This window comes from Anneissia japonica, unplaced genomic scaffold (assembly GCF_011630105.1).
Source record: "Anneissia japonica isolate Jap-2015-1 unplaced genomic scaffold, ASM1163010v1 scaffold2392_len1475705_cov187, whole genome shotgun sequence".
NCBI lineage: Eukaryota > Metazoa > Echinodermata > Crinoidea > Comatulida > Comatulidae > Anneissia > Anneissia japonica.
Window position 1 is genome coordinate 839339 of NW_022751777.1, and position 11050 is coordinate 850388.

At 36.2% G+C, this 11050-nt stretch overlaps 1 protein-coding gene across 3 annotated transcripts in view; it reads right to left on the minus strand.

The window, feature by feature from the left end:
* LOC117121839 (2-oxoglutarate dehydrogenase, mitochondrial-like) overlaps positions 1 to 11050 on the minus strand; it is a 63144-nt gene that overhangs the window by 41993 nt on the left and 10101 nt on the right. For 2 of the 3 annotated variants that reach the window (XM_033267218.1, XM_033267216.1), the window contains exon 3: positions 9814 to 9999. In XM_033267218.1, coding sequence (XP_033123109.1) covers positions 9814 to 9999 — 186 coding nt within the window. Of the gene's footprint in view, positions 1 to 7747; positions 7845 to 9813; positions 10000 to 11050 lie in introns of all 3 variants that reach the window. The other variant, XM_033267217.1, reaches the window with a different exon arrangement.

Here is an 11050-nt window from a genome sequence, read left to right on the forward strand (position 1 = left end):
AGTCTGTATTTCTCATTTTTTTTAGTCTTTTGCGTAAAACTAAAATTCATGCCAATATTTTTCCATGATTTATAATAATTGGAGTAATGCAAATGCATATTTTCTAAAAAAAGTCATTTTTAGTGAAATTTTGCCGGGAATGGGGCTTTAATATTATACTGTATCTACTGTACAATGGTGACTTGTGTAAAGAACAATAGGTCTTAAATGCTAACAAACAAGATCCAGGAAATACTGTACTTCTTATTAAATCAACCATCAATACACTACAGTACAAATATTTCAATATGAAATGTAATTTTGTACTATAGGAAGAAACTTAAAACAATTTAAGATTTATAACTTGTGATATTTTAAGCCTTGTCTACACTATCAAATTTCCTCACAAAAGGGTCACATTATAAAATGTGATGAAAAATAGGAGTTGAACTTTTTTGATACAATTTGAAAGTATGTAATATGAAGTCATTGTACCCATATATGGGCACATCACATTTTTTTGTCACATATAATTTGATAGTGTAGACAAAGCTTTATATATGGTAACTACTGCTTTTAAGAAAAAAAAGGTCTGTTAGAACTAAGCTTAGTTAACATATTTCTATCTTCTGTTCTGGTAACAATAAAATCTCTTTAGCCTCTTGTTAAAAAATATGTTGTTGATAAATTATATGACAGTCAGCATCCAATGCCATAACAAAAACATAACAATTTGACTTGAATCGTAGCAAACAGTAACACCATGCACGGATTGAAAGTATCAGAAGAAAAACTGACCAGGAAATGATTAGGAAATACCTTTTAAGCAATGTTCTTTAAAAAACAGCCCAAGACAAATCATCATCTATTTATTTTAAGTGTTATTTGAAAGATGGATAACTTTTACACAGGAATTGTGCTCTCTGCTGGCAATAATGATTTATTTTACTAGAAATTGCAAATTGCAAGTGAAGTGCTGCGAAGTACATCTGCATATAAATGTTCTTTGAACAAAATTATTTATGCGAGTCAAGTGAAAATAATGAATAATAAAAATATAACAAATAATATGAGACACGACCCATTGTCTATATTAGAACACTACTCATTGGGTAGCAAAGTCATAATTTTTCATTTTTGTCAAAAAGTGTCTATAGTGGTGAATTATGGTTTAGGTTTTTTTTAATAAAGTTACAAAAATTTCTATGTACGTGGAAAATTTAGTTGATTACCAAAGGTTACAATTTTTATTTTGAAGACTGCATGGTCTAGGAAGTGTATATTTTTTTATGGGGCAAGTTAGGGCGGGTTATCTAGGGGCGAGTTGACTGCCAAAGAGTGTTGCCAAAGTGGGAGCCAGCGTGTTATTTGATCACAAGTGCGAGACATCACAAGTGTGAGCCAGCGAGCCATGACGTCACGACAATAGATACGAGACATTAACGAGTTGTGCGAGGTATTGGCTGAGATTTGTGGAGTACAATTCAAAACACAACTATAGGTCTAATAATAATGAATTATTGTGATGTTAAATAGACAATGTTAGCTATCAAGGAACTTTCAAACTTTATTACCGTATACATTGTAGACTATTATTACAGTAAGGGGTGTATAAAGTTGGAAATGTCACATCCATTTTTTTTAAAATCTACACCCTCCCCATAAAAAACATTTTGAATAGTAAATGTCCTGTGGTGTTTATTAAAACAAAATTATGGTACAGTACAAATTATAGTTTTCTGATTGTAATATAGATGCCAAATTTAATATAAAAACAAAGGTACATGGATGATGAAATAATAAAAAAGTTAAAGATTCTGCCTGTTTTAGTACAAAATGTCTTGAATATTTAATATTTCACATATCAGGGATGTCACCACGCTGGTCGGCGGTGGACGGGCCCGTCCAGCACTCGACATTTCCGACCAGGATTTACAGGCTCCCGACCACCACTATTATTTCAACAGTTTACAAATTGTAACAAAATAATTAGTTTACCTAAACACAATAGACAAGCTAAATTGATAAAGACAATAAGAATACAATAAATGTTTCTGTGGTTACGTTAATTGTAACAAAATACTACACTGCCCTGCTATTCATCGCTAACTTAACAGCCTAGGCCCAGTTGAGTCATAGCGAACATCGTGGGCCGGCATGACACAGTTGCTCTGTACACATTCAAAGGTTAAAGTTGAAATTGTGACCATTCAAGTGTTTTATTATGAGATCATGGTCCGGGGCAGGAAGATTATTAAAAATTTACGAAAAATGATTTTATTGAAATATGAAATATGTTTTATTTCTTTACTTTGTTTTCATTTTGTATTTTAAGTTTTTCACTTTTAATTATAAATAATTGATATATAATGTGTGTAAATGGACAAAAAATAAATAAATGAGTGCACATGAATCAGTGACATACACATTCATCGTGGTACTGGTAATCGTCATGTAAAATTACGGCAAACAATGCGGCTGGCTTTGTCGCCGGGATTTGTTCATTATTATTTTTTAATCTAAAACAAAGCATGTGGCACCCCCACCCCCAGGAAAACGCAGAATGATCGCCGACCGGCACTTCAAAAAGCTGGTGACATCCCTCACATATTGTCTATGTTTTATCGGGGTCCTTAATGATCAATTCCTGCAGGAACTGGATAGGTCACCCTCTTTAAAAATGGTAATAAATAAATAATTATAACAATAATTATAATAATGAGAATAATGATAATATAGATGGGCATTTAATTTGTGGATGTGAATAATATAAAAACAATAAACAGATTAACATTGCAACTCTGTCCATTTTATTTCTTCCATTTCAAACAAATGACTATATTCCAGGATGGTTTTTTTTGTATATTAAATGAAGTAGTGTAATCACTAAAATCGAAAAATTGTTTAGCGAATTTGGCCCTCAGATGGCGTGGGTTTGGCCGTCTTGAAGACTGCCAACTATCTGGCAACCCTGTATAGACCTAGAAATCGGCGTTCTGCTGAGTGCCCACTGACAGACGATTGTTTCGGGGTTGGCTAGGCCTCGTCAGTGTGGGCCAGGGTCATGTGACAATAAAATAACTGATGTAAGGAAATGGTGTGATTTTTGTATTGACCCATAAGGTATGGTCATATTATATACACTACATTATTATTTATGCTAAAATATTGTTTTTAACGCTTTTATGGTGTTTCAATCGTGCCCTGTACATTCTATCGTCTACGGTCGTCATGCCTCGCAGTTGACGCGTGGACACAAGAGTCGATGACTCGCATGCCTCCCAGTTGACGTGTGGACACGAGAGTCGATGTCTCGCGTTGGTATCGTGTATGCCAGTCTACAACAAGCGTCGCCTAAATGTAATAATTAGCACACTGAAATAGGCTTGTAAATAAGTTTAACTGGGTTCGTAAATAATATTGTCCACAAAATATTGTGGCTGAGACATGGGCCGATTAAACGTAGAAATAGGAAACCTAGAAATATAGTAAAAATGCTGAATAGTAATACTCGAGCGTCGCGACATGCGGACACGTTGGTACATGTAGGTAAGTAATTGATTTTACCCGGCAGAACGAAAGAAGGAAACTCCGCTTTTCAGTCGTCTTAGGCCCTTGTTTTTTGACAACCAATGACCTTTCAGAGGTCAAATTTTTGTCAAGAATATGAATTGGCTGCTTCGCAACAATTATTTTATTTTGAATACAATAATATTTTAGGTTGGTCCATCCAGCCAGAGCTGACCATTATGGACTAAAGCCCTATCAAGATTATCAAATTTTCTGTTGTATGCCCATATATATTCATGATGTACCTATATATGGTCATGATGTGATGTCATAATGACTATGTTTAGGTAGGTCACATGTTTTTGTCCAACAAAATTTGATAGCCTGGACAACGCTTGAAGAATTTATTCTCGAGAGTAGTATTCTCGTCAGCTGTTACTTAATATTAGTACTCAAGATGTTGCTGGCAGGACGACGCTAGCTTCATCAGATATGGGCACTCGACATGACAAATGCCCAAAATTTTCACGCCACATCTATTATAACACACTTCATAAAATCTTGTTAATTTGTATGATAGTAACATGAGGGCACCAGCAGAAAGTAGACAGGCTAAGCCAGCGGAAAGTAGACAGGCCAAGCCTAGAATCGGCTACAACTCGTCGGATCAAAGAAAAAATAATTTCATTAGTATAATACTGTAGGTTCTACAGTACAATATACCCTGAAACCCTACCGGTTTCACCTGGGTAGAGCAGGACCCTGCAACATTCTGCACTCATAATGAAACAACGGTATTGTTGTGTTATAGTGTGGAGTCAAATTTTAAATTTTGGTTGAAATTCATTTTGAAGATGTGGCCAAATTAAGTTCATAGGCTATATAGTTGCGAACTTTTCCAAAAAAAAATCTGTGAACTTATAGCAACGCGCCACTAGCTGGGGCCGGGGGGTCACCTAGGGCCCCGGTGGGAGTGCAGAAGACGAATTCCCCTGGAAGCTCACACAATCTGGGCATTTTTACTACTGATTTGATCGATTTTGGACACTAAATTAAGTAAAAAATGTATGTACGGCTTAGGCCTATGTAAACTTAATAAAACCAAAAAGTTATACTCATTTAAATTTGCCCAAAGTACAGTCTGTAATCTTAGGATAATTGTTGCTTTGTACCTGACAGTTACTTGGTGTAAAATTTAAAAAAAATTTTATGGACTCTGGTCTGTTTGAGAATGGATAATAACCATTTATTTATGATATGGTACTGTTATGCGGAAAAAAGATAAACAAAGCGTGCATGGTGCATTACTGGATAATAATAAAAGCATACCGACAGCAGTGGGCGTTTTGTTTACGATTCCAACGAGCGTGCTGGGTTCTTGCATTATCTATTATAACCTAGACTGAAAGACTGCTGCTAAAAAAAAAAAAAAAGGCTAGCCCTATAGACGAATGGAAAATTCATTGCATATTACTGTATATGCCATCATAAACCATTATTTATTAATGTAAAAATCTTATTCCATGAGTAACCTTCAATCCGTGAGTTTTTGTTCATCCGTAGTAAAACTGGCAAATGATAAATTATCCACGCGTCTCACGGTCAATCCGTATTTAAGTTGGCAACTATGAGACTACTAAAGTCTTCAATGTACAGGAAGTCTATGCATGTGTGTGTGGAACAAAAATTAAAGTATATTTTTGTGTATTTCATCATCAGAAATAATAATTAATTGATAATGTGGCTGTTAGCTTATTAATACTTTCTGTTTAGTGTACAGTATGGATGCACCATTATGGTGATAGTTTGCTGTTAGGAAAACATTTTCCAATTAGATATTATTACTATTTTATATTTGATATATTTGATAATGATAATTCTTCTGATTTATTCTTGTTCCATGGGTGCAGTAATGGTTTTTACATTGCTCTCCATCATGTCAGGTTCTATCCTGTATTGATTAGTATATGTCTAAATCCTGTTTGACATCAAATAATAGCACACTTCTGAGAAGCCAGGATACAACAATTACTGTAAAAGGAACAATTGCCATTATATTGTGCTGTATCTACAGTATAAAGCCAAGATACAGTACAACAATAACATTCAGCATCGGCCTACATACAAACACCTTGGGTGCCTTTGTCTCATTGATCCGACTCGGACTAGTAACGGTACAACAGATGCAAATATTATTTTCTAGGTTGTGGCTATTTGTACACCAGTCGAAAACCAATTCTACCTGTAGGCTACTTTTATGTTTATGTGTCATATTATAAAACAAATGCATTGAAGATGATATAAGGTCATTCTCAAGAATACATTAATTTATTAAGTTTGGAAATACAAACCAGTCATAAAGATGTTGCAGCATTTTTTATAGGAAATAATTCTTGTTTAACATTAGTTTATCAAGTAGCCTAATTGTTACTGTACATTGCATAATGCTGTAACATTTTTTTAACCATATTATAGGGATGACCCTTCCAGCGTATCCTAGTCAGGGGCCCTCTTAAATAATGATGTAATGCTTGTATCAGCGAAGTCTCTTCATGAGGCTTAGGGAGTGGAGTTGTTTTACTCGTCAGAAAAAAGTCCTGCTGTTACTATTCAAACCATTTGATGTTTTGTGATTACTTACTACGGAATGTGAGTTTGTTGACTTGAAGTTGCTCAAGCGCACATAACACAAAATATCAAAATTATTTGTGGAAAACTGCATGGATTTTAGCCCTGTGGTTACCATTTTATCAAACACTGAGTGATGATTAGTTATGAACACTAGAATTAGACCGGGGGGCGGATTGCTATTTAAGCAGTCTTTAGATGGTCTTAATGCTTAGCCGGCTGTAATCGAGAAATCACTTCTGGTCTATGATTACAGACTATATTGCTATACCGCGGTCTAATTAGTTAGCTGTCTGAAATTTTAAAGCCTACTTGGAGGAGGCTTAAGACAGTCTTAAATCATTTTCATCATGGCGTTACCTAGGACTAAATCGTCAAAGACTAAGATTCGAAAGGTGAATATTTCGCAAACTTCTACGCATCTGTAAAAACTGGTCTTCTTTTATTTACTTTCATTTTGATACATGTGAATTGTTTATACATGCATCAAAGTGTGACGCACATGTGACAGCGCCCTCAATTCTGTGTTACCAGGGAGTGCCTGTTAGCATTTCAATACTCATCACAGTTGAAGCGAAGACTGTTTTACAGCAATGGTCTTAGCAGAGTAACGTTAGTAACCGTGTAAGTGATAAAGCCGGCTTTAATCGAGGAGTTCCAGCAAGTCTACCAGTTAAGACCGTTTTACAGCAATCCGCCCCTGGGCTCTATATACGGATCCAAGTATAGTGGTTATTCTCTCTGCTATAGATGCCATTGGTGCGGCTTCCGACAAGGAGATTCTCACGCATCTTCTGATACATACGGTATTTTGCGGTTGCTCTACTCTTATAACATTGATCCACAACATGCATGAAATCCATGTGAAAGAACCCTGTGAAGGCCCAACTATGGTGGTAACAACGGAGGGTTCCCTTTTCGAGAACTATTAATTGGATTGCACAAAGAATAAAAAACAACTAGATTCTTGACCGAACGACTATCAACCTTGATTTATTATTAATTATTGTCAAATGTTCTTGGGCAACACAAGCACTCTTTACTGGCCCTATCCTAACTTTTCTGTTTGAAAACCTTGCTTTATTCATTAGTCTATAGTACTAAATCTATTTTCCCACCATATAGTATTTAACGTGGGTAATCAATCCAAAGAAACTCATCATTTGGGACCATCGATGCCATTACAGACATCTTGGGATTGGAAGGCGAGAATCTTAACCAAAAATCCACAGTAACATGGACATTTCAATCTCAAATTCAAATTACTATCTGCCATGTATTATGATTAATCTGGTGTTTTGTCCTTGAAATGTGCAATTTCTGTAAATAATATCTAATAAACACCAACTGAAATTCCGAATAGAAGAAAATTATGAATATTTTACAGCTAATGATAAAAGCGAGAAATATCGCAACATGAAATCTATTTGTTTTCATGGATGAGTGAAAATAAATTGCAGTTTATGTATGTTCCAATATAAAGAGTTGAATTGTTTGGGGAATTTTTAGATTGAGAATAGTATTTTGTTTTTTTGTTTTTTTTAAAATTTCAGCCATCATGAGTTTACGTTTAGTTGCTTTCTTTTAAAACGAGAAAAATAGAAATATAGAAGGCACACAATTTTTTTACCAAATTTATAATCAGTCATGAGAAGTTCTGGCGGCTTTTCTATACAAGCATAACTGATTTCTAATGGATCCAGGGCTGCAATATGATGACCACGAATCTGCAAAGACAATGCCCGTGATTGGTTGAAACAGTGTCCCATTACTATTACATTCCACATGCAAACAGGAAACACAAATTCACAAAGGATGCACTGGTGCGGCAAGGAGTGGCAAAATTGGTGTCAACAGGGAAATCCCCTTTGGCAACAATGTAAACCGAAAAATAAGGTGTAAAAAATTTCTTCAATAAATAAGATCCACTGTAATAGACATCAAATATTATCCAATAATCTTCAGCGAGTATGCCTTTCACAAAAAAATATGAATTCTCATCTTACAGTAGTTTGCCACACGAAAAGTAAATTCTAGATGGACAAAACTGATATGAATAAAATATAGTATCATGCACTTTACATATCGTATCACAATAATACGACCCAAATACCAAGTCACCTGTCTCCCCTAGCTCTCACGTAAGAGTTATTTGAGGAGCCGTGCGGTCGATCCAATTAAAATCTGACGTTGGCCGGATTTGAACCAGGGTCTTCATCACAAGAAGCAAGGACATTACATCACGGCCAAATTAATGCTCTGCTTGAAGCACTGTTTAAATAGTGATTCAGTTAGTTTTTAAACTTAAAGCAACTTATTGCTATTATAACTTGCCTGCAAAAATTGAAAGAAAATTGTAGTTTTAGTGAAAAAAAAATCACAATTTTTGTAAAACCTTTAGCAAACAAGTACTTATAGGTACATTTTGATGTTTTAAACTATTATTGCATTTTTTTCAAGGATAACTTTAAGCTTTGGGATACTCACAGAATATTTAATATTAAAAGAGAAAATTATTCAGGTTGTTAAATTTGAGAGGTATAGAACATGCATTAGTCTATTGACAAACTCTGCCTTAAAATAACATACGGTATTACCCAACATAGTTTCTCTTAATAAGGCAAAGATTTCATAATTAGGAAAAAGACAAATTTATTGTTAATGATAAGCAACTAATAAAAAGACTGAAAAATATTAATCAGTTATGATGGATTAATACTCAGTAATAACGTTTTAATATTATTGAACCAAAGTTACTGATTAAATGACTGAATAATCGAGTGTTAACGCTGCATCATCCATCTGATCACACAGATTACCAAAGCTAAAAACAGGCACTCGATGTCATGCGATTTCATGGAGAACATAACGCCAATTGTTTGTAATGACGATCCATTCAGACTGCCATCAATAATGAGCAGACGACGTCATGTCGTGTAGTGCTTGCAGATTTGGCTTGTTGGTCAACGGTCGTACAACGCATTGTGCGCATGACTTTACAGGCAAAAATCGGGAAATATCTGCTTCTCGAAGAAGTATGCAACGCAGGGACGCGCGCGCAATGAATCGTTATTAATGACGATCTGTTAAGACCGTCTCCGACAATCAGCAGACGGCGTTGTCTAACAGGTCATAGACGGACCTATCGGCAGACAGTCGCACGACCATCGTACGATGCAGGGAGTGCCTGGCTTTATGGCACATCATAAGGGCAACTGCGTATGCAGCAACTTTGTGTTCTCGTCTGAATTCTAGGTCGCATTTTGGCTTGAATGCATGTTGTGCATAGAACGCAGGACGGTTACGGATGAGGTAATTGTGGAAAGCAAATCTTCAGCGCCCACAATCCGAATTACATAGCATTAAAGCTTATTTATACAGAGAGTGACATCAATAAATAAACTTTATCATTATAAGTTACAACTAATCTACACAACGCGACCTGATCATCATGCACGCAACTTTCATGGTTTGTTTGCCAGCGTACATGCTCAGCAAAGGATGACGGGAGTCACTGATTGGTTGGAATGCCTTTTTTTGTACCAGGCATTTTTTACCGTCGATTTTTATATGAAGATCAATAACATGTTCCATTTTTTATGCCGCTGTCATTTTTCACTGTTATATGTTCATACATAATGAAAACAATAAAACAAAGCAAGAAACTGAAAATTTCTGGTTAGTTTATTTGCTAACCTGGTAAGACCGGATGATGGCTTGGACACTTAGATGATCCTCTATCACCTGCCTGTCCACTGTCTTTGACACTGGAGCGGCCAGGCTACCTCCAGAAGAAACCATGCTCATCACAGATGGTGGCGCTTGGTAGGCGGTACCTGGAGCCGCCCCTTTTTCCGCATTTCGAAAGAAAATATCCCATGACTATGAAGGAAAAAAGAACAGATAAATTAAAAATATGTTAATCAGGGGTATTCATTTATGTTTTTTATTTACAGAGAGCAAAAAACAATAGCAATGATAAATGATTGCAACGTGAGGGTAGTTGCTAAATACAATGGGTTCAGCCGAGGGGGGCGTGGCTTGTATACGGTGACGTCATGTATAATTGACCAATGTGAATTTAGCAAGGCGAGCAGAGGAGGCTGAGGCTTAGCTTAGTTTTCTCTTGTGCTGCCGCTACAGGCGGGTTAATATTTGGAAGTTAACATTGGAAGTTAATATATTTACTTAAATTATAGGCCTAACATTCGGTTTCGTTTCACTTTTCCTGGAATACAGCCAGCAATATTGTTTCAAAGCAGTGAACACTAAAAAAAAAAATCATGCAGTCATGTTGTAAAAGTTGTAATTTTAATTTATTAGGCCCATTTTCTCTTCCAGTGAGATAATTTGTTCATAGGATTAAGATTGGAAAACCCACAGACTAAGTACAGTAGTACAGGGGTGGCGCCATGACTTGCCTGGGGTTCGAGGTCCCCGACAAGGGGGGGGGGGCCGATGAAGAAAGTGGGTGGGTGTGGTCGGGCGTCCCTCAATATCCGTCGAAAGTGTTCCATGGGGCTTCCCTCCCCGACAAATAAATAACAATTTTTGGTTTGAAAGGCTTATTTAGTCGATTTTAGTGTCTACTATTATATGTAGAAAATATATTACATTTTTTCTCCCTGACAAATTGTGGTTTTTTTTCTCCCGACAGGGGGTGGGAGAGAAGTCAGACCTCCCCGACGGAGACCTCCCTGACGGAGACCTCCCCTCCCCCACCCGCTGCCGCCACCCATGTAAGTACAGTATTTTACTATAGTAGGGCCTAGGTCATTGATTTGTTTTCATTTTTTCGCGATTAAGGCCTAATCCATACCGCTAAAATAAGACTAACTAGGTCTATGTATTACTTCACTCTGTGTAGGCCACATGAATTGATAACATTCCAGGGATCCTAATTTTTGGAAAGAAAAACACACAGGGACAACTT